The 25348-nt window shown below is 43.9% G+C and overlaps 2 protein-coding genes across 5 annotated transcripts in view; one reads left to right on the top strand and one right to left on the bottom strand.

Moving 5' to 3' along the window:
- The window catches only part of LOC147033509 (E3 ubiquitin-protein ligase TRIM7-like), a 1095521-nt gene that overhangs the window by 263757 nt on the left and 806416 nt on the right, over positions 1–25348 (top strand). The gene's annotated exons all lie outside the window — the stretch shown is intronic.
- LOC147033524 (E3 ubiquitin/ISG15 ligase TRIM25-like) overlaps positions 1–25348 on the bottom strand; it is a 272640-nt gene that overhangs the window by 73247 nt on the left and 174045 nt on the right. Inside the window, exons 1-2 of one of the 4 annotated variants that reach the window (XM_085855210.1) lie at positions 13239–13379; positions 883–1516 (exon numbers count right to left, since the gene is read on the bottom strand). The exons of 1 other annotated variant lie outside the window; for it this stretch is intronic. In XM_085855210.1, the coding sequence (XP_085711336.1) occupies positions 883–1491 (609 nt within the window). In that variant the 5' untranslated portion in view covers positions 1492–1516; positions 13239–13379. Of the gene's footprint in view, positions 1–882; positions 1517–8873; positions 9022–13238; positions 13380–25348 lie in introns of those variants that run through there. 2 more of the 4 variants (XM_085855217.1, XM_085855203.1) reach the window with 2 other exon arrangements.

Raw genomic sequence — 25348 nt, 5'->3', positions numbered from 1 at the left:
GAGGTTGCATCAGGTTGATCGGTATCTCAAGGAGATGGGGATGGGCCAGGAATCTGCCTGGGGGATGGTTAGATGGAGGCCCCTGGATTACTAGCGGAAAGTGGATGCAGCGACGCACTGCTCCGATGCATACTCCCATATCTGACCTGACCTGTGACCAAGTTTGGAGAAATATGTAAATAAATGGGACTGCAATGCTCTTGTCTGTTAACTTGCATCAAAAGGAATCAACATGTTTCACTTCAATAATATATCAGGAGTTATCATATTCCTCTTGTCACATGTATGCCCCCACATCAACCACTCAATGACAACTACAACTTTGACAGCAGCTGGTGCAGAGACCGAACATGGAAGAGATCCCTCCTTGGATGACTAAATTAGCATGAGCGGTATTGAACAAGTCTTCATGCTCCAAATGTAGTCCAAAACCACATTGGTTTTAAATATTACAATTAACACCAATTTCATCCTGGTATACTCAATCAAACCCAATCATTAGTGTGGTAAAGTTGTTATGAACCAACTTGCCTTGTTCACCCCTTGGGGTGGAATGGAAAAATCGCCATCACCCCTCAGCTCAAGACATCAGTTGACAGGACATTCTTCACTTCACTTATGTAAAATTGGCAAGGCCCAACTCTCACACAGGTTGTTTTTATGCAGTAGAATCCACCCTATCCACCTGTCTAAATATATATTCAAAGTCTTATAAACAGATGAACACAAATGGTATTCAGGCCTTAAATTCTAATTACAATTCCCTTCCCCATAAACATAACAATATATTTAATTTCAAAGCCACAACAAAGTCATTGGAAATGATGGGGAATCTATAAACAGAGTAAAAGCAAATAAACACTTTGTGGTGGATTCACGTACCTTGAATTCAGCATGAGCTAACTCCACAGAAACAACATGATGACCCTTATGTTGTTCAACCGTGCACATCAGACACACAAGGTTCTCATCATCCTTACAGTAGAAGTTGACGGAGTTCCCATGCTCGGTGCATCTCGGTTCCTCCACATCCACTCCCGGCTCCACCACTTTGTGCCCTTTCTGTTTATGGGGCTTTCCGTGTCTCTCACAGCAAAGGATCTCACACGGGACACACCGCATGGCTGCCTCTTCATTACAAACCTCACAGTGACTCTCACAACCTCCCACTTTGACTCTCCTGTTTGCGTTCACTTCATCACCCTCACCATCCATTGCCTCAGTTTGACCCTCAACCTCTCTCATCTTCATCTGTTCTACCAAGGATGAAAGGATCACACTCTTTTTGAATTTTGGTTTTTGAGTGTAACCCTCACGACAATATGGACAAACATAATTAGCATCTTCTTCCCTGCTTTCCCAATAATTCTCGAGACAGGAACAACAAAATGAGTGTCCACAGGGAAGTGTAATGGGCTCTTCAAACAGTTGTAAACAGACAGAGCATGTGAGCTCATTCATACCATCTCTGATATGAGAAGAAGATGCCATTTTGTCATGAACACAGAAATGCAACCTGTTGGCCAGGTAAAGGACAATTAGAAGAGAATAATCACAAAACATAAATTAAACAATAACCAATTATACCCTTGGAGAACAGCCTTCTCCCCCCCCCCCACACCTCCAAATTACAAACACCCTCATGCTGTCCCTGTGCCGAATCTACTCTTGTTTTCCACCACTCCTCCCACCCCTCCCCCATCAGTGAATACAAGTCAATAAACCTGTCCATATAATTCAAGTGATGTTGAGAGCAGGCATAATGGGATAAATGTTATTCTCCTGTTCCTTGTACTTCGAACACATGCATCACAACAGACATACACTTATCTTCTTGTTATCAGCAACAGATCTGATGCAGTTTTTAAATACAAGGAAGAGGGTGAGGCCTTCTCAATGGAGAGGATTGTAAGTTTATCAAGTGTTGTATCACACAGTCGACCTGAAGTGTGTCTTGGTCCTTCAGATGAATGAAAAACTGACCATTTTCACATTGCATCAATCACAAAGTAAGAACAACATTCACAACCCTCAAGAGTACATGAAATGGTACTGTGTACTTGCAGAGGATGCAATTTGTTTTCGACCCCAAAAAACCAATCAAGGTTGTCATTCTGAAACACATGTTAAGCCAGTAAAATCAAAATCCAGGATAACAAAAGGAGAAAAAGACATAAAATGTTATAACCCCCGTGGTTTTAGTAATTTTGCTGTGCCGAGTTAAAAGGCTAGCCAATATTTATTTACAACGTAAATGGCCACCGTTCTTCCAGTCGGCCATCTTGGATCTGATCTCGAAATAAAAATGATGTGCATAAGTAATCCATCATTCATTATCTGTACACCAAGTTTTAAGAAGACCGATAAATGCAAGTCTGAGAAATAGTTGAGGACGTGTTCAACATTGGGTTTTTTTTACAATAAAATGGATGCCAGTCGGCCATCTTTGATCGCATCATGAAACAAAATGATGTACATATGCATGCCATCATGTGTTGTCTTTTTTCCAAGTACAAATAAAATCGGTCCATACATGTCCGAAATATGGTTGCGGATGGATGCACGCATGCACACGAAAATCGAGAACAAATCCATGTCGCCGTTTGGGAACTGTGTCCAACAGGGGCGAATCAACTTCAACGATTCTGGAGTTATTTATCATTGTTTTTATACTGGGAAAATCCTTTGACCTCACATCTTTGGAAAGCATTAACTTACAGACATTATAATGGAATTGTTAAGATTGTAATAAAAAACGAAGTTGTCCAGAACTGAATGCTACAGCTGAGTGCCGAAGTCATGATTGTTCTCATCTTCACTGAAAATAGGAGATCAAATTAATACACTACCGGTCAAAACTTTTTGAACGCCCCCGTTTTTGCAGTTTTTACTGAAGTTTAAGCAGTTTAATGTTTCAATGTATTCTGAAATTAAAGCAGAGAACAAATAAACAATTGCAGATAAAAAAGAAATCATGGAATCGTAATGTTGACCATAATTTAATCTAAATTTTTGACTCATCAAAGTAGCCACCTTTTGCAGATATAACAGTCGAACATACTCGTGGCATTCTTTCTGCAATGGAAATCAAATATTGTTTGGAAAGTTTTTCCCAACACTGTTGCAGAAGTTCCCACAAATGTGTTGCACTTGTCAGTTGCTTTGCTTTCACCCTATGTTCAGTTCATCCCAAACAAGCTCGATGCGGTTTAAATCTGGAGATTGTGATGGTCACTCCATGATTTGAAGCTTACCATCTTGTTCATTTCTTCTAAGGTAGTTCTGAGATAGCCTGGAGGTATGTTTTGGGTCATTATCTTGCTGTAGGATGAACCCCGAACCAACTTGGCATGGACCAGAGGGTATTGCATGGCGCTGTAAAATGCTGTGGGAGCCCTTTTGATTCAGGGTGCCAGTCACTCTGTGCAATTCGCCGACTCTGGATCCAGCAAAAGAGCCCCAGCTCATCACGCTTCCTCCTCCATGTCTAACAGTTGGTGTCACAAACTGAAGAACAATCCTTTGGCCCACTCGGCGGCGTACAAAAACCCTGCGTGATGAACCGAAGATTTCAAATTTTGATTCATCGGTCCATAAGACCTTCTTCCAGTTTTCAGTAGTCCACTGGCGATGCATCGTGGCCCAGGCAAGCCTGTTTTTCTTATTTTGCCTTCTTAGCAATGGCTTTCTTAATGCCACTCGACCTGTCAAACCTGCAGTTTGAAGTCTTCCCTTCACAGTTGAAACTGAGACTTCCTTACTCTCGACCAGTGTTAAGCTGTGCTTGAAGCTGTTGTCCTGTGAGTCACCTATCACACAAGCTGTTGACTCAGAAACTTGTCTTCTGATCGTGTTGTGGCTTTGGGTCTGCCAGACCTCTTCCTGTCAGAGTTTCCTCCAGTTTCCAAGTGCCTTTTGATGGTGTAGGAAACTGTACTCACTGACACCTTGACTTCCTTTGCAATTTCTCTCAAGAAAAGACCTTCACTTTTCAGGGTTTTCATGGTCTGTCGGTCTTCCTTTGTTCATTGACTTTTTCTCGCCTTTATATTATGATCGCAATATACTACTTCCTGCAGTGCAATATTGTCCAAATAATGCTCCAGAGAGTGTTGCAACACAGTCTGTTCCAACACTTTTATACAGACAGAGGATTTGTAACTAATCAACAAAAGTTGCAACACCTAAAGGAACTTTCAAGGCTTAATTTACTTCCAATGCTGCAGAACAGCTGCAGTTCCTAACCCATTACTTGTTCCCTGAAAAGGGCCTTTTTTAACAACTCTGAAATTTACATTATTATCTTGCCAAAACGAAGTTTTTGCAAGATATGTTAAGGCCCGGTCACACCTTGACGTTTTAGCCAGCGATTGCAACGTATTAAAATCTTATGTAAAACGCTGGCTTACGTTGAACTTTTGATGTTTTTTTTTTAAAGATTCGGACGTATTCATAGCGACTTGGTCTTATGTATAACACATTGGTAACGAACATAGAACGTTTCGTTGTGTTATAGATAACTTATACCAACGAATGCTGAACCTGTTGTCGGCCTACACAACCAATGCCCAACGATAGTCTAACTTAGGCATAGCGCGTTGCACGCATCGCTGACGATGTTGTGACGTAGCCTATTAAAAGGCTGACGCACAACGATTCGAATCATAACTGCTGTAGAAATGGAAGTGACAACATCGCGGTCACACCTTGGCGATCTTGCCAGCGTATGCCGACCTAAGAAAAATGTGTCTAAAACGTTGGGGCACGTCAAATACGGTATGAGTAAGTTTGGTATACGTGAGTAGAACGCTAAAGTACGCTATCATACGTCGTAGTAAGTAGAGTACGTCAAGAAATTTTAAACATGTTCAAAATTTTACGACGTACTTGGTGTATGACACACGTTCCGCATGCGATGGGGATAAGTTTTACACACGATATGTGGACGCTTACACACGTCCACAAAGGCTACTTATAAGCTACTCATAAGTCGAAACACGTCGCGGTAATGTCTTTTTTACGCGAAACTTATTTCTAACTTATGTTTGACGTGCTTTGAACCAATTCTTTACGTAGTCCCAACACACATTGTCGTATGTAGACGTATTCCAATGACGTCTTCCGGTCGACAAAAAAAAAAATTAACGTGTTTCTAGCTTACAACTGCCATATAAAGACGTGTTCCCAGCGGTTTTGGGAATTGGTATATAAAAATGCTGCTCATAAAAGGGGAACCCAACAGTGTTTTCGAGTCCCTTTTGAGTCGATGTCCATGTCAGCAGTAACAGTATCAGTATCATTATCAGTATTCGTATTTGTAGTAGTTTTTTCATGTTGGCAGTAGTAGGTGAGTGTGAGGGGGAGGGTGTGGGTTATGATGGATCCTCCTTGCATCCCCGTGTCCACGGGTAGGAGACATCTTTTCACCATTGTTCGAAGTTCTTCGCGGATAATTTTTTATGGGGCTTTTTCAACAATGAGCTATAGCTTGTTTTTACGATTTAGGTCTATTCATAACGGGTTGGACAAATGCACAATGAACTAATAATGTGCATAGAGCGCTTTGATTACTTATAGATACGGTATACCAACGAATAATTATCGTGAAGCCGGCGTTCACAAACTATGCCCAACGATAGCCTAACTTATCCATATCGTGCGGCAGTTTATCTTTGCCGGTGATGTAGGGTTTGCTATTCATAGGCTGCCACTCAACGATTAAATGGCTGCATCTCCACTATTGAAAGTAGACGCTTGCGCTCAACAATTGGATTTTTTTTTTTACACTCAACGACTTTTAAACGGTACCACTCAGCTATTTTCATTGTTTACAATGAACGATTTAAATTGCTGTCACTCGCCTTTGTTTTTTGACGCTGGTGCTCGGAAATTTTAATCGTTTCTATTGAACGTGCTAAATCGCTCAAACCCCACTATTGAAAGTAGACGCTTGCGCTCAACAATTGGATTTTTTTTACACTCAACGACTTTTAAACGGTACCACTCAGCTATTTTCATTGTTTACAATGAACGATTTAAATTGCTGTCACTCGCCTTTGTTTTTTGACGCTGGGGTTTGGAAATTTGAAGCGTTTCTTCTGAACGTGTTAAAACGCTCAAACTCGACGATTTTAAAGACGCTGCCGATGGACAATTGGCATCATAGCCAAGCTAGACATCGAAGTGTGAACATCCTCATCATGACGAAGAAAAGTTTGAAGAATGCTGCAAATAAGTGTCCTGGCCGTGGCCGTGGACGCTGACGCAAGGACGATCCATTATACCGAAGTCTTTCAGCCTATGAGTAACTTAAAAGTAACGTTTGTCGATGTGTGGCAACGATCGCGTAACGTGCCAACAACACGTTAATCATAGGTTAGAAATAAGTTTCGGGTACGCTAAACATTACCTCGGCGGGTCTCAACTTATGATTAACTTACAAGTAGCATGTGTTGATGTCTGTCAACGATCGCAGACCGTGCATACAACTTGTGGCCAGCGTAGCGGAACGTGTGAGTCATACGCCGGCATACGTCTTGAAATTTCAAGCATGAAAAAATTTGAGGACAACCAAAAAGTACGTTTAAAGTCAACGTACAACAACGTATGACAGTGTTTTTCAGCGTGCTCTCAATGTTATCAAAACTTACCCATAACGTATTCAACGTGTGCCAGCGTTTTAGAAAAAAAAATTCAAAAATCGGCATACGTTGGCTAAAACGTCAAGGTGTGACCGGGCCTTTAATCAGCTTGTATGTTTTTTTTTTTGTTTGTCTGTAATCACGTATAAAAAATTCTGCAGAGCACAGTTATCATTGGAAATTTTTGTAACTTCGCATATCAAAGGCCAATAGAGGTCCCTTTCAGTACACAAAATTTTGAAGGTCAAGGTCAAAGGTCAAGGTCACTTTGTCGCAAATCAGTGGAGTCGACGAAACCCTTATTTTTTGAGTAATTTTGATCAGATAGTCTTCAAACTTCATGGGAATATGGTTCATGGTCTGGCGCTCAGCTGATTAATTTTTGGTGGCGATTGGCCTTGACCTTCATGGTTAGCGCCGAAGGTCAAACATATTTGACCCCAAGGTCAAATTTTCAAGTTTTAGGAACCATATCATGTAGTACCTTAAATTGAACACCTCAATGAGTGCTTTCTAGATATGTCAAGCTTGAGACATTATGATGTCATTTGGTGACGTTATGAGGCAAAAGCATATTTTTCATGGTTACTCTGTAGAACGATTCTCATCGGAATCTCTCGTAGGCAGATATTCCTCAAGGATTCGCTCCTGGTGGATAGCAGCTCTGTTCACCTCAGTGTGACCTTAAAGAAGTCACACGTGGTCACCTTTTGGCAAGATACGGGTCACCCTGCGGGTGACATTGGTTTATTTTTCAGTTTTTGGTAACCCAAGCTTTTTTTTAAACCTCTGGCAGTTTAGTGCTTACCTTTGTACCATTTCAGGATATTCACTGGACTTGAACTGCTTAAATTTCAGTAAAAACTGGAAAAATGGGGGTGCTCAAAAACTTTTGACCGGTAGTGTTGGTATGAAAGAAAATATGGGTCCGGTCTACTTTGTGGGTCTGATGGACTGAATTATATTGCTGAACACATCGATGTGTCGTCATTCCACCATCTTCCAAAAGTTCATCATAATTTGCTGCTGACCAATACTGCAAGTGGGTTACATCTATTGTTAAATGACCTGATATGCAAGATGAACACATGGGATACGTGGATGGCACATATTTAAAAGCTTGTTCGTAACTCCAGATATCCTCAGATTCCTGTTCAGGTGAGATTCTTTTTCTGATCCCACGTAATGCTCTCACCAGCTTTGAAGGCAGAGATTAAATGTACATTTTTTTATTTTTTAAACACAAAGTCGAGGGTCGTGGAGTCGATAGAAAATGTCCATTCTATTTAGGAGACCAAATATATCCGCATGATGATCGACAGGCTTCATGCAGTTCACAAGGACAAGGTGAAGGTAATGTCCTTCACAATTTACATTCAATTACAAAGATCTTAGTCGTTTACAAGGACAAGGTGAAGGTAATGTCCTTTACAATTTACATTCCATTACAAAGATCTTAGTAGTTAACAAGGACTTGGTGAAGGTAATGTCCTTTACAATTTACATTCCATTACCAAGCTTTTCGTGCCACGTCACTGTCCTCTTAAAACAAGGACAACCAGACAATCCGGTTGTTTCACTCAAATAGTTTCGCTTTCACGACACAGACAAACAAGTGCAGTTCGTCTGTTTGAACAAGAACAATCAACTGATAAGATTAAACATTTCATGAGTTTGGTTTCATTGATACCTTTGTAGTTGTTCTGTAATCACACGAGTCTGAATCATAACATACCTGATATGAGTGTTACAGGATTTGAAACGTCCAATCAAGTAAATTTTGAGTAATTATGTGATCAAATCTATCAAAAGTATTTCTAAAAGTGTAATAATATTTTATAAAAATGTATGAGGTACAAGGACAGGGTAAATATTGTCCCGTTTTGTGTTCCTATTCATGAATCTGTAAATCACAGGTTCAAATCCATGTTCATTACACACATTATATCTTTATCACATTGTTTTCCCTTTAATAGTTTCACTCAAGTCTCCGAACGTTCAAATGTGATTTCTGTACAACCTGCTCGATGAACTCCAGACACTGATTTGTTTGTGAAAAGGTTAACTTGCTGTGTGAGGATTGTGTTTGGAGAAAAGTTTGATCCCTTTTTTCAGAGTTATTAATAATAATTTAACCTTCTTGGTTATCACTCGGAGAAACCGATCAACCCGTGTCCGTAAAAAACACATTCATGATTCCAAAAGGCAGTGAGGGAACCCACAATTCATTACCTCTCTTGATGAAGCTCGTTTCAATCTGCACGAACAACAGTTCCTTTAAGGAAGGCAAACAGGTTGATCGGTTTTGTGACATGACAAGAAGGTAATGACGTCATGCTGTCGCAGTTTTAGCTATCACGGCTCATCATAAACTCTTGAGCTTTTGTTGAAATATCTTTAGATTAATCATTTAAATTACTCGTTTAATTTTGTTATTGAGAATCATCTCCTCCTCCATCCCTTCATCTTGCTCTTGAGAAGGCCGATTGCTTCAATTGTGTGTTTGCTTCCACATCCTGTGTCCACAACCCCTCACTCTTGGTCCCCATCCTTCCCTGTCATACCCAACTGCTCCTGGACTCTGTATTTTGCACGTGAGAAGGTGGAGAAGTTTCTGGAAATCATCGACACTGACTCTACTACTGGACCGGACGGCATCAGTTTACGTGTCCGAAAAACCTGCTCTGCTGCTCTTGCGGATCCTCTCTCTGCCCTCTTCACCCTGTCATTTGCACGACGACATATTCCATCTGCTTGGAAATACGCCAACATCAAAGCATGACACAAGGAAGGTGCGAAAACTGATCCCCTGAACTACAGACCCATCAGCTTACCTCCAATCATCAGGAAAGTCATGGAATCCATAATCACAGGTGATATGAAAACCTTCCTTTCCTCCAGCAACCTCATCTCGGATCATCAATTTGGATTCAGACCAGATCACTCCACCTTGGACATGCTTGATGCTGCTTATGCTCTCACAACAGTGGATGAAAGCCCTCAATATCAGACATGAGATCAGAGCCATATCCCGAGACATATCGCGTGCTTTTGACACGGTCTGGCACCCTGCCCTGCTCACCAAACTCTCTTCCCATAGTATCCAAGGCCATCTCCACTCATGGCTCGCAAACTTCCTCTCCTGTCGCAGTCAACGTGTGGCCCTAAATGGAGTTCATTCATCCCCTCTTCCTGTCCAGGCTGGAGTTCCTCAACTCCAGCCTTCTGGGCCCTGTTCTTTTTCTGGTTTTCATCAATGATCTCTCCGACTCTCTGGAAATTTCTCTTTATGTCTTTGCTGATGACGCCACCCTCTGCCATACCATCAGCTGTCATCCCTCAGACCGGCATGCAACAACTTCTTTGTTCACTGCAGATCTGGTTAAAATCACAAACTGGTCCAACACGTAGAACATGTCTTTCAATCTGGACAAATCTCACACCCTCACGATGTCTCTCCGAAAGGACCGTTTAGAACCCCCCCCCATCCACTTTCTCAACAATCCTCTGGAAGAAGTCCTTTCTCTCAAGCTTCTGCGTCTCACCATCTGCCATGACCTTTCCTGGGAAAGCCACATTTCAAACCTCGCCTCCAAAGCCAGTCACCGACTGGGAATCCTCTGCCGTGCAAAGTCCTTCCTCGGCCCACCTGAGCTCCTGACCACTTACAAAGCTTTTGTAAGCAGCGTGATGGAGTAATACTCTCCCCTCTGGGCTAGTGCTCCTGCCTCCCACCTTTCCCGGCTTCACGCTGTAGAAACCAAGGCATTTCGGATCATTGGTATCTCACGCGATGAGGCTGAGTCTTTGGGTCTCTCACTCTCACCGCAGGCTCGTTGGTGATCTTTCTGTCTTCTACCGTCTCCTCTCCAGCCTCGCCCCCCCCCACTCTCTCTGTGATTTGTCCCCACCACATTTCCACAAGGCGTTCAAGGTCCGCCAACAACCCCCTTCTGGTAAAACTACCAAAATTACCAATCACTGCTCACCTTCACTCCTTCATTCCGCTTTTTCCCTGCCTTTGGAATAAGCTCCCTCACTCTATTCAATCCCATTCTTCCCTCCAGGCCTTCAAAACAGCTGTTCACCACCACCTCTTATCATCCCCCATCCAAATCCTCGATCTTTTCTACCCCTGATAATCCACCCAAGCCCACCAACTTCAAATTCCCTGCTTTCCTTCCTGAAAGTCTCCCTAATGTCCATCTTGTATTCCCCATGTTCCCTGCCCTATCCCTTTCTTTTTCACAGGTCTCCTAATGTCTCTGTTCCCAACTGTGTTGTCCTTCCGATTCCCGCCCCTCTTGTCTCATGCCCCCCCCTTGCTGTGCGTTGTGTGTTAGCTCTCATACGAGCCTCGACAAGGTATACAAACCGCCCCCCCCCCCGTACACCCCCTGAATGAGTACAGATTTTATTGCAGTCAATAAACCTTCGTTAGGCTTCAGATTATGAAGCTTGTGGCGAAGTTTCATCAAAATTGTGTGTTCGGTTCAAGCGATAAGGACTGAAGTGTTTATGGACTCACTGACTGACTGATTGACTTCAGACAGTGTTCAATGACATGAGTTCACAGGAATAAAGTCCAAGTGAGCTAAAAAAGGAAAGCTACAAAAATAAATATCAGCAGATGTACTCTGACAAATGGGAGAATGACAAAAGAGCAAGAAGATCGAAAAAAAAATGAGCATGACAGGATGGAGATTCACAAGGAAGGCTCATTCGATTGGCAAAGAAGAGGTCAAATTAGTTGGGACAGAGAACAAGTCATTATCAATGCCTAAGACCAAGAATATTACACTCATGCCTTTAAGAAAATGGCGGGATTAAACCAATCGGACAAATGCAGGTTTTGTGGGGTACAAACAGAAAGAACCAGTTACCTCTTCATGGGATGTAAAAAAAACTCATGTTGGAACAGCGATACACAGGAAGACATGACAGCGTCTGCAGAGTAATCCACTGGCACATCTGTCAACATTTCAACATCCTGGTCCCAGAACAATCATGGAAACACAATCCAAATCCGATCCTGAAACGTGAACAAGTAATCCTCCGCATGACAAGATTATCCCATCAAATGTGGACATTACAAACAAAGCACGACGGACATGGTGCTCAAACACAAAAAGAAGAAAAAAAAAATCGGCATTGTTGATCGAGGTTTCAGTTCCCAATGACTTTGGATGAAATGCCGCAGAAATCAGGAAAATGACAAAACACCAGGATCTGAAAAACGAGGTGAAGAGGACTCGGAAATTGAAGAAAGCTGAAATTATACCAGTGATCGTTGGAGCTACAGGAATGATGAAGAAACCCCTTATTCTTCTTCTTCTTCTTTCGGCTGCTCCCTTTCGGGGTCGCCACAGCGGATCATCCGTATGATCCGCATAGTGATTTGGCACATGTTTTATGCCGGATGCCATTCCTGACACAACCCTGGTCACCTCTTATGACCCAGGGATATGGTACACCTATTTTAACCGGAGTGTACACCGCCCCAGTACACTGGTACTCATTTCGCCGACCTCGGAAGGATGACAGGCTGAGTCAACCCCCTGGTGTATTAATTCAGTGGTCCAACAGGGCTTGAACTCAGGACCTTTTGGATCCCAAGCTGCTGCCCTAACCACTGCGCCAACACCAGGCTCGAAGAAACCCCTTAATGAGTACTTAAAAATCATTCCAGGGAATATCATTCCAGAGGCTGTCAGAGGTTCAGTGAAGATGTCGAAAAGAACCCTTGGAACGAGGCCATGAGAACAAAATTTCACAGCTTATTTCATGAATCCTGATCCTTCACCAAAAAATAGGAGACAGAGATTTTAAGTTCTGGGAGAACTTCCTCCCATCTCCTGAAACCCAAATGGAGATAACCAACAGAGAGATGTTAGATATAAACAAGTGAACAAGGACAAGGAAAACCAGATAAACCAGGTATTTCACTCACACAGTTCACTTCATTCTCTGAGCACTTCCACAGAACATTGTTGGTTAAAAGTCAGAACATGAACAAATCGATGAGAATAGAAAACATGGGATATTCGTTACACTTGAGGTACTTCGTTGTGGTATATTATTTCCTCTAACAATAAAATACTCTTCAGCAAGCACACTCATGTTGGCTCAGTGGATGGAAAAGTTTGAATGGTTGAAATAGGATTTCTGATGTTGGATGTCTGTACAAATGACGTTTTGTTCGTCAAATCATTTCCCACTCACCCTCACCTCGAACCCCTTAACCATAACTAACGAGATTTCACCAAGAAACTCGACACAGATGTTCATCCATTTCTGTGTAGTTTCTAAACTGCGTCACCTTATTCCTAATACTGAGTCATTCGATTGAAGCTGTGAATATAAATCATGGTTCTGGTTCTAAATGTTGTTGAAAAAGGAAAAACTGTTTGACTCGCCCCTGTACAATAAGGTACATATCAAACATAAGGTAGATATATCAAACATATGTAACCATCACATTTATTTAATAGTTATCCTCCTTTGTTATTCCCAAGATGTTTTAATATCAATCCTTGTAATAAAATCAGATCATAATCTGTTATTCCACAACCAGGAACTGAACCATCTTTACATTACCTCTCCTGATGAAGCTGCTTTTAAACTGCACGGATATTAGATCCTTCAAGGAAGTAATACAGGTGTGTCAGTTTCATGACATCACACAGGAATGTAATGACGTCAGACTTGCTGTGCTGATTTGACCTTGTGATTACTCTTGTCATATCCAGCGGCAAATTCTTCATATTTTGTTTTCACCTGATTTTCTGGAAAGTTCACAACACTTTTAGACCTTCTTCACTTCACATTGTAGCAATGATGTATAAATTATCATCACAACAATATTACATAAAGTTTCTGTATCTTTTATGAATCAAATCTTTAACTCACCCTGAACAGAGACATTCAGACCACAGGACTTCAACCATATTGTTAAAATTTACAAAGTCCCTTCTGATCCATTTGATAATTAATCAATCTGAAAGTCCAGGTGTGAATATTGAGGTTGAACAAAGTCGAGTGAGGGGGATAAAGAAGAGGTGAACACAGAACCTGTGGTGTGTTTTGTTATTTCCAGTTTGGGTGTGACCAGAACTGTCATGGACTCAGGGTGGGTTTGTTTACATAATTTACAGGGAAGTGACGTGTTCATCGATGGGAGATAATATCGTCAACATTTAAATAACACAGGAAATAAAAGGTTAATGGGGGTCATAAAGATCATTTTATATAATTTGAGTTGATAAGAGATGGAGGTGCACTGTTAGCTTGAAGTCCAGGAGGGAAGAGAGTGAGGCAGAACAGACTCTGGAAGGTGTTTCCATAGACAGGAGAAGTGAGGAATAAAGGAGTTGAGCTGCACAGTCAGCCTGGATTCTGGATGTTTAACCAGGAGGGGGATACTGGAAGAACGCATGCATCCTGGAGTTTCTGCAGAGGATCGGAGGATTGAGACAGCAGAGAGAACCATGTTGGAGAATACATGGGAGAAACAGAATTAGCACCGACCAGCCCGTGATGTGACAGCAGCACACATCGTGCTTCGACACCACAGAAGATTCCAATAATTTAAGAGTTTGACATTCGACAGAATCCAGAATGCAAATGTGATGGAAGAGGTGTAGGGGGATGTGTTGTTGATGTGGCTGGGCAACTCCTAGCTGATCAGGACATGACCTAACCATGTCCTCCATATCCATATCTAGTCCTGACCAACAAATGAATGACCTGGCTCGGGTCTTCATCTGACACATACCTGGGTGGTTTTCATGTAATTCTGCAAGCATGTGTCCTTGAAGTGGGGAGGGTGCAACTACACATCTTCCCCACAACAGACACCCGTCGTCATCGACAGACAACTCATGTCTGTGACATCAATATGGTTGAACAGTTGGCCTAATTACAGTCAGTACTGTAATGAGGCCAACCCAACATGGTGGACTTGCACACTTTGATCAAGACAGGGCCTTTTATACTCCTATCTTTGATTTGTTTTGCGGTAATGGGGAGTGAATCTACAACAGTTTTGAAAACGAAGTTTTCCTCGGGATCCACAGTATTTGGATCATCTTCCAGCAATCTACTCAAAGTAGGTGTTGGCATTTTTCTCAGAAGTGTGGTACTCTATCTGGTAAGTATACCCAGACACCAAGAATGTCCAACATTGAAGTCTCACTGCAGCAAGAGGTGGAATTCCTGTTTTTGGTCCAAATATACGCGTCAAGGGCTGGTGATCCGTTAACAGCCTGACATTCCGGCCAAACAAATACAAATGGAATTTCTTTATGTCGTACACAATCGCCAACCCCTCATTCTCAATTGTGCATAATTTTTCTTTACGGCACTGAGGGTTCTTGAGGTCTATACTATCGGTCTTTCGGATCCATCTTTCAGTTTGTGACTTGATACCGCCATCACCTTAGCGGAATCTTCATCCAGAAACCACTGGTTGAAAGCACCGGTTAAATCTAACTTTGTGAAGAATTTGGGTTGTGTACCATTCTGTGTATCTTTGGAAAACAGATACTGTATGTTGTGAAGTTTGTACCCATCACTATCAATAACCTCATTAACCACTATATCATCACCACAAACCCTCACCTTATCATTTGGCTTGGACACATGAACTGCTGGTGATGCCCAATCACCACAGTCCACACTTCGGGGTACAAAATATCCTCCTTAATTAACCTGACATTCATTTTTGACATTTTCTACAATAGAATACGGTATCGGACCAGCTTTCTGAAACACTGGTTTTACATCAGGCGTTATCTTGAGAGATGCAGTGAACCCTTTTATGCACATACCCTCACGAGAGAACAATGAGCTATTCTGATTTTACAGATATTTAATCTCTGGTGGGAATTGACTTGATTGAGGGACAGAAACCTTGGGCTTTGCAACCCTTGTAACCGAGAAGATACTTTCCCAGTCTCGGTTTATCTTACTCAGCGAATTCCTCCCAAACAAGGATGGACGATTCCCTTTCACAACAAAAAGTTTGAACATAAGCTCTTGGTTATCCCCATACCGTACTGGTACATGCAACAACAGGAACCAATTCCCCCGTATAACTACGTAAAGTTATATTGTTGTTGAACAATAGAAATTCAGATAATTTATCATAATATGAAGTTTCTGAAACAGTTGAGCAATGATGTTCCCCAGTTCCCCAGTTCAATGATGAAACAGTTGAGCATGATGTCAAGTTCCATGACTGTCTGTGTGACCCCCCATCACACTGAGCCTTACTGGCTTCACCTTACCGGTTGTTTCACTAAAACAGGACAAACCAGATACTTCATGTTTGTTTTCCTTACCAATGTCACAATCGGTGTGTTCGTTCACCACCGAATCCACATATCTCACGAAGCACACTGCAAAGCATGTCATTGAAGCTCTGAAGTTCCTGTTCGCCAGCCAGACATGGCATACCCAAGGAATTATTTATGGACAACATGCCATTTGCCAGTTCTGAGTTCAGGAAATTCACCCGGGAATGGGGGTTCAAGGTTACGACCTCCAGCCCTACATGTCCTCAATCTCATGGACAATCTGAGCGTGCAGTACAGCAATAAAGCAGGGGCTCAGAATAGCCGCCGAGGGTGGTCACGATACCCTTTTGATGTAACAGCATAACAAGACGTGGGAACTCGCGGTCATTACGGATAAACACCAAACACCACGTTCCTATGTCATCACAACTCCAGAGGGAAATGTGTACCGGCGAAACGGAAGGCATCTACGTAGCATGGATGCGGCTCCTTCGCCCGATGCTACACCGCCGGAGGAATTTCAACAAGAGCAGACCGTTTTGCTACCGGAGTCTTTCCCGCCAGAAACACAGCAGCACACTCCAATGCACTGTACTTCACCACACTCCTGACGCTCTTCTTGCATCACTCGACGTCCAGAGCATTTCAAAGATTATGTGATGATTGATGATTGATTTCCATAGCTAATTTGGATGCTGATGATTTTGGTTTTTGTTTGTTGTAGTTTTCATGCTTCTGGGGTTATATCCATTTAAATGGTGATTCATACATGCATTGGAGGGGAAGGAGGTTGTGGGTGTTGCTACTAGATCTTGTAGATCTGGCATGACCGGAACTCCATATAATTTACCTTCTGGGATTATTTAATTATTAAAAGCCATTGCTTTGATCCCGTGTGTTGACTCAATCATCAAACCGACGATCCACAGCACTTGTATGTAGGTCCCAATGGTCCGTAAAATGGCGCTCCCTCCTTTCTCCTGACTGGAGCACAAAATTGTGCTCTCGCCACTCGCCCGGCTTTCTTCCACCCCTCCCCCGCTCGCCCGGCTTGCTTCCACCTCCTCCCCCGCTCACTCGGTTTGCTTCCACCTCCTCCCCCGCTCGCTCGGCTTGCTTCCACCTCCTCCCCCGCTCGCTCGGCTTGCTTCCACCTCCTCCCCCCGCTCGCCCGGCTTGCTTCCACCTCCTTCCCCGCTCGCCCGGCTTGCTTCCACCTCCTCCCCCACTCTCGCCTGGCTTGCTTCCACCTCCTCCCCCGTTTGCTTCCACCTCCTCCCCTGCTCGCCTGGCTTGCTTCCACCTCCTCCCCCGCTCTCGCTACTCACTTGGCTTGCTTCCATCTCATCCGCTGCTCTCGCCACTCGCCCGGCTTTCTTCCACCCCTCCCCCGCTCGCCCGGCTTGCTTCCACCTCCTCCCCCGCTCACTCGGTTTGCTTCCACCTCCTCCCCCGCTCGCTCGGCTTGCTTCCACCTCCTCCCCCGCTCGCTCGGCTTGCTTCCGCCTCCTCCCCCGCTCGCCCGGCTTGCTTCCACCTCCTCCCCGTTTGCTTCCACCTCCTCCCCCGCTCGCCTGGCTTGCTTCCACCTCCTCCCCCGCTCGCCTCGCTTGCATCCACCTCCTCCCCCGTTTGCTTCCACCTCCTCCCCTGCTCGCCTGGCTTGCTTCCACCTCCTCCCCCGCTCTCGCTACTCACTTGGCTTGCTTCCATCTCATCCGCTGCTCTCGCCGCTCGCCCAGCTTGCTTCCACCTCCTCCTCCGCTCTCGCCGCTCGCCCAGCTTGCTTCCACCTCCTCTCCTCCCCTGCTCGCCTGGCTTGCTTCCACCTCCTCCCCCGCTCTCGCTACTCACTTGGCTTGCTTCCATCTCATCCGCTGCTCTCGCCGCTCGCCCAGCTTGCTTCCACCTCCTCCTCCACTCTCGCCGCTCGCCCAGCTTGCTTCCACCTCCTCTCCTCCCCTGCTCGCCCGGCTTGCTTCCACCTCCTCCCCCGCTCTCGCCGCTCGCCCAGCTTGCTTCCACCTCCTCTCCTCCCCTGCTCGCCCAGCTTGCTTCCACCTCCTCCCCCGCTCTCGCCGCTCGCCCAGCTTGCTTCCACCCCCTCCCCTGCCGAAGTTGGTTCATCGCTCCCTCCTCGTTCTTGCTGCTTGGCTGCCCATGTGCTCCTTGTTAGCTTTGCCAGCTAATTCCTCTGACAAACATGTTACTCTGGAATCTTCAAAAGATAAAATTAATTACCTTTGACAACAAATCTGTTTGTGTTTTGGATATTTTCGGGTGAAGTCCAGACACAAGTCTTCGTCAGGTTCCTTGTGTAATTTGTTGGAATTTTTTGGAGAGTAGCAAACCCATAGATTTTTGAGAAGTTAAAATCTATTGAAATAAAAAAATGATGTTTCACATTTTTTCAACTTTTGGAAAGGTCATTTTGGGGTGAAAAACGCTTTTTTTGAATTCCAATTTAAAAAAAATCTGAAACAATACAAAATAACCAACTGATGATGGATTACTGTTAAATGGCTAACAATGGATTTTATAAGATAATAAAATGTTGCATTTTGACTGTCGGTTGCCATGGAAACAGCATTTTTGGAGTGGAATTGCCATTTTTTAATATATATTTTTAAAAATTATATTTTCCATCGGATGACCTAAATAATTGTTAAATATAGTGACCATGACTAACTTACACATAAGTATTATGATTTTCAAGTATTGGAACAGTTGGTTGCCATGGAAACGGCCATGTGTGCACTGAAACATTGGTGTGTCTGTTGTTCAATATCAGAAGGTTTCGGCACCTTCAGTAGTAAAACGTGAGATTTTAAGTTTTTGTCGTTTGATGTATTGTAAGTGTGATCCTGTAGGGAACATAGGTGACACCACGTCGCGATGCCATGCCATCGCCTCAGGTTACGGTTGCTGTGCGTGGCATGACGTCGTGATGTGGCGCGGCACGCATCCAAGCACGTGCAGCACTATGACGTCATTTTCAGTTCGCTTCGTTTATTCTCGATTTATTCATGACAGTTTACTTCGGAGCTTCGTTTCATCATATTCGGTTTTCAACTCCTTTCTTCCTTTTTTCGGTAAGTTGTGATCGCCTTTGAGGCGTATGTACCTTTTTGTCATTTTATGTTCTTCTGTCTGGGGTAGGATTATGATTTGAATGGCCACGAGGTTGGAGGTTTTAATTGCGTTTCCTGTTAGGCTCGGAGTTGGAATTCGGGCAGTCATCATGTTATAGCTATGTGTTTATCCTTTTTCTATTATTTCGGGTTGATCTTTAAATATATGCCTGGTGTTGGCTTAATGGTAAGGGTGGTGGGCTTTGGATCCGAGGGTCCTGAGTTCAAATCCCGCTCGGCAGTTGAATTAATACCAGGTGGGGTTAACTCGGCCTGTCATCCTTCCGAGGTCGGCAAAATGAGTACCAGCATGCTAGTATCCTGTGTCGGAGTGGCGACCCGTCCAGGATTGTGCCCAATAGCCAAGGAGACTGCTTGAGCAGCACCAACGCTCTGCACAGAGTATGGTCCCAATCTCCTCCTCCTCCTTTAAATATGTCCTTATGTGCTGGTTTGTGCTTTCATTTATCCGGAAAGAAAGTCACCATCAATGTAATCAGTCACTGACGTATTTTGTTCCATGAGATTAACTGCTGTATAATAGGATAGAATTAGGTTAGCTTTGTGCCTGGGGGTTGGAATTACAAAGGGAGTCCATTTGGAGTTTCTATTTATTTAGTTTACTGGCATGTAGTTAGTGCGTATTGTTGATTTCCCACTCATCTCTGCTTTTATTTTATTCAGGTAATTTTACGTCTTAGTAGCGGTTTTTATTTTGGATTCTAAAAAAGTTCTATCATTGAGACATTTACCCGCATCTTCCGTTTAAATCACATAAGTTTTGGTCAATAAATTAGTCAAAGAAAATAAGTATGTTGTTTTTCTCATCTGTTTGCTTTTTATGGTGATGAATGTAATTTGTGCCCTTGATATGGCCTTAGACATAGGCACAGCCTGAGTTTTATAGGCTGTATCACGTATGATCGATTTGACATTCATGAGTTGACGATTTATTTTTATATTTGCAGCACCAACAACATGATGGATGAAATACCACTGAGTGGCAAGGATTCATGCCAGATGAAAGGATCAATAAACTGGACAAAATGTGTCCTGTGCCAAGATAATTCTTCTCTGAAAGGGTCCTTGGTGTTACAACCAAAAGTCGAGTCGTTCTGCCGTTTAATAGAGACAATACAGGAGCGAGTCACTTTACAGGATGGTGATTATGTTCAGATTCATAAACGACTTGAGGGGATGTCAGCAGAACTGTTGCAAAAGGAGAAGGCTGTCTGGCACCGAACATGCTATTCCAACGCAACTAACAAGGACCAAATTCGTTGTGCCAGGGTTCGTTATGATCAGGCACTATCATCAGGGTCGCATATCTCCAAAGGGCCAGGTCGAAAGAGAAAAATGCCCGAAGTATGTCTGGAGTCGTCAAGCTCCTCCACACCATTCACTCGGTCATCCACAGACCCCTATGACAAGGCTTTGTGCCTCTTTTGTCAGAGGACTGATGGTCAACCTATTTACCTTGTATGGAGTGACAGTGCGGGCAAATCGCTGAGAGAAGCTGTTGATGTTGCTAAGAACCCTGTTTTTATGACTCGATTGAACACTGCTATGGTGCCAAGTGATGCACATGCAATTGACGTTATGTACCACAGGCATTGCCAGCCTTCCACGCATTTACAGGTGCCGATAATACTGGGCGGTTTGCTCGACATGGTGAGGCAAAGTGGTTCCAGTGCTACTTGAAGGCCAATGACGACATGGTAGATGCCTTTGCTATGCTCTGTAAGGATGCTGAACTGTCAGAGGACCAACACACAACTTTAGCAAGATTTCTCTGTTCAGGTTATTGTCCAAGTGGTGTCAATATTTCCAACATCCCTGAACTTCGATGGCATCACTTCTGTAAGAACATGGCTGAGAATGACAAGTTACCACCAACTGTCGGTGCTCTGAGGCAGCATATCATGCGGGTACATATCCAGGCATACGTTTGGGGTCAAGCAGCAATTTCTCAGCAAACATTTCTTGATCCATTAAAGAATGGCTTCCACAAGGACACAAGTGGTCAACTCAAACAGACAACAACAGACATTGTCCCTGCACCAAAGGCAATTATCGAGATGATAAGGTGCCAGTGCAAGACAGAATGTTCATCACAGAGATGTTCCTGCAGAGCCAAGAACTTAACATGCACTGATCTTTGCATGTGCAGCACTTCGTGTGAGAATGACGAGGACTCAAACATTGAACGGCATGACCACGATGGCAATGATGTGTGACATCAGAGACAGTGATGCCAATTGGCTACAAACTCATATTTGACATTAAGTACATTTCACTGATCACCATATTCATGCGTTACTTGTTTCAAGATTTGAAAGCAACACATTAAATAAACGGTAATTTGACAAAATGATAGCCGTTTCCATGGCAACCATTGCTCAAAATACAGATATATGTATTCTATATTAAGAACTGTCCTCTGGTTTACAATTATGCATCATCAGTTGCTTGCTTGCGATTAATTTTGAATTTTCAGAGCTGAAATTAAAAAAAACTGGTTTTTACCCCAAAACGACCTATTTGACCACATTATATGCATTGAAAAAATGTGAAATATGGATTTTCTGTTTTGGTATTGTTTAAGCTTTCCAAAAATGTTGGGGTTCGCAACTCTCCAAAAAATTCCAACGAACGTCAAATTATGGACACAAGGAACCTGACTAGATGGTCAACATCACGTTCTCTTCACTCTCTCTCCCGGATTCCTCTGTCTGCTCCGTTCACGTTCCCCATCTCCTGGGGTACCAGATGGTACAGGCTAGCGTAATGGAATGCACAGTTTTGGAGGGAACGCTGTCAGTGAGGTGACCGTGTGGCAAGGCGAGCAACTGGGTTGAGACGAAGGTGTGCAGGGCTTGGTGCGAAGATGTGTGTGGAGAGGAGAAAATAAGAGAAAGAAATCTGCGAAAAGGAATGAAGAGTGGAGAGAAAGTGAGCAAAGCGAATGAGAGAAGGAAAAGAAAGAAATAAAGAATAAAGCTGCAGAATGACCAAATAATTAATTGCCAGGCTGACCAAGGAATGAAGGTGCAGAATGATCGAATAATTAATTACCAGGCTGACCAAGGAACCAATAATAAGTCCTTCCAAGAAATGAAGAATAGTCCTTCCCCTCACTTCTTCCTTTATCATCTGCACCCCCAACTCTCCTCACGGCTCTGGGACCCTCATTGTTGTGACGTGCCGAACGCACCCCGTACTTAATCCATTCATTCTTATGAGAAAAATTTCTTTGATTTTAGTCGTTTTCATATTCGTCACACTTTTCAGGAACGTATCCCGACGTAAACCAAGGACTGACAGAACGGAATGAAAAACAGAACAAATATCATCGCATCCCTGGGAGGTATGGAACGGGATCTGTTAAATCATAATAATGGGACAATCTCATAAAATATGGGACACCTCGTCAAAAAGACACACACACACACACACACACACACACACACACACACACACACACACACACACACACACACACACACACACACACACACACACACACACACACACACACACACACACACAAACCCCGACCCTCTGGCTGGCTCGATGTGTTGGTGTAAACCGCTCGGTACATCCCATTTGGTAAATGATCGGATGTGGCAGATCCATGGTGTAGTGACGTCACATGTATAAGTTCCATAAAGCATTACGTCATATGTGATTATGATATGCCATAGATATCAATGGGAATATCAAGTTATGTTTACTAGAAGCACCCGCTCCCTCTGGGAGCCCTCAATGGGTCATGCTGTTATATTTATGCCCATTTTACTCCAAGGGGTCCCAGGTTTACACACCCACAAAATGGATGGGATCGGTTCAGCCATTTTTGCAGTACCTGGGAACCATGGACTTCTTATAATAACTTGGACCAGCAATGCCATCTACTCGCAGCAGTGAGAACTGAAGTCACCGGAAATGGCTCAGCGGCCATGTTGCGTTGCCACTCGCTCGTCGCGCGCAATTCAAAAAACCTGTGGATGCATTAAGAGTTTTAACTATTTTGCCAGTATTTTGAACCGGTAAACGTAAAAATGCCACAGTGCGTGGCCTTCGGATGTAATAATAAGTCTGGGAAGAGCTCCACATGCACCTTTCATCGGTAAGAATGCGATTATTGATGCTTTTTTTTCTCTTTCAATCGTCAATCTATTTTTAGAGTATTATTTTAAGAAGTTACAATTTGAACGCGAAACGCCAGTCTAACAATCTAAATGATGGCAAAGTACAGTCGATAATTTTAAAGAAAATGGAAAAAAAAAAACGATATTATCCAGGAATACGCCGGAAATTAGTTTTCCAGGCATCTAGAATTCAATTTTTTTCCGGAGATTCATTCCCCCCATCGACCGCCGTGGCTGCATAAATAGTTGGGCGGGTAGCTCACAATATTTGTCCATTTGGGGGCACAGGCCCTCCCTATTCCGAGGGTCCTGGCTCCGCGGTCCACTGAACCCGATGTTACCCCCAAAATCATTTTGCTTCCTACGCGCCTTAGGGTTAGGGGGTCGTATCTATCTTGATATCAGAAATATACCTCCACTGACGCCAATTGTAGTACCCATCCTTCCATCCCTTCAAATGCCAATAATCGAAAATGTCATTCGGATCTTTTTTCTCCAGATTCCCTAAGGATGAAAAGTTGTGCAGACAATGGGGCCAGGCGCAGAGAAGGGAACACTTTACCCCAATGCCCGGTGTAACATTACTTTGTAGTGAACACTTCCTGAACTGTGACTTTGACAGTACGGGCCAGACGAAACGGCTTAAACAAGGCGTCATACCAAGCGTCTTCAAATTTCCACCTCATCTCCAGAAGGTTAGTATACACGACTTATAACAATGGTCTCCACTAAAAAAATACATATTTATTTGATACAAATATTATATATTTTTATTTGAGACTGTTACGGTTGTGGAAATTCGTAAACCACCATCCAGGTCCCGTAGGTGAGGTATCTCTTAAGTACATGTGTAGTTAGCCCCAAACCCGTTGTTTAGAGGGAATTTATGTGATTCATTCGGGCTGCGACGCTTTGAGATAGCCGTTTTTCTGTTCTATCTTTATTTTCAACCAACCACGTCACAACCACTAACACAACGCCGCTTCACAACAACCACGCCATCCTCACTACTCCGCCAGCAACCGTCAACATCTCCACGAACACAAAAGGGGAACAACAACAACTCCCACCCCGGTTTCTCTGGCAAACAAGAATGACGGTTGGAAACTCAACTCCCGCCCCGATTTCTCTGGTAAACAAGAATGAGGGTTGCAAACTCAACTCCCGCCCCGATTTCTCTGGTAAACAAGAATGACGGTTGGAAACTCAACTCCTGCCCCGATTTCTCTGGTGGAATGTCCCCCCCCCCCCACGTGCCGCGAAGGGAGGGGCGGGGCGGGGTGCCAGGGAAATAAAAGGGCGCACGGAGGCGACGCTAGAAGAAGTCAGGTCAGAGGAAGTCAGGTCAGAGGAGGTCAGGTCAGGGCGGTCGGTGAGAGTGTCAGTATCAGTCAGCGGTTCATGGTCTTCTGCCCGTCTGGGTCTTGGAGAAGCGGTCCTTAGAGCGACCCGCTCGTTGGAGCTTGCAGTCGGTGGAGAGTCGGGACATCGCGGAGGGGACGCGGACTGGAGGTGCCGCTCTGCTAGCTGTGTTGCGCGGACCTGCGCGTTCGTACAAGGAGCGCCGGAGAGAGCTCGCCCACCATCGCACCGCGAGGGTGCAGGTAACCTGCAACGGTCTCGTGGGACTCGTTCGGTCTGCCAAGTCCCACGCCATAAAGGCCCACTGGCCCCGTCTGCTCCCTTGTCTTTGAGGGTGGCCTTTTCTTTTGTTTTTGTATGGATCTTGTGGCGCCGTGTCTTGTAAAGTAAAACTGTATAAGTGTTGCCGTGTGTACGCGTTAGTCGGTCGTATTACATTTGCTTTTTGTGCATTATTGTTTTAATTGCTATATGTGTGATCTCCACGTGTCATGTAAATAAAATGCTTGCATGTTGAACTGTTCCCATTTCGCTTTGTCTTTTCTCCATTGACTCTCCATCCTGCTTCACGTAAAGGGTTCGTAGCGGGTGCAAGATCCCGGTAATTAATCTGAACCGTCGAGGTCGACGATAACACCGCTCGGTTATCCCGATAGTACGGAACGGGCCGCCTAAGCGGCTCGTGTCCGGAGTCGACCTGCGGCGAGGTACGATCGCCCGGTTTACCATCCGCGTGGGTACTTAGGTAGGTCGAGTTTGGCGAACAA

This window comes from Eptatretus burgeri, chromosome 2 (assembly GCF_056783735.1).
Source record: "Eptatretus burgeri isolate ZD-2024b chromosome 2, Ebu_testis_v1, whole genome shotgun sequence".
NCBI lineage: Eukaryota > Metazoa > Chordata > Myxini > Myxiniformes > Myxinidae > Eptatretus > Eptatretus burgeri.
The sequence above is the reverse complement of the archived record's forward strand: the minus strand, read 5'-3'. Positions and strand labels throughout refer to the sequence as shown.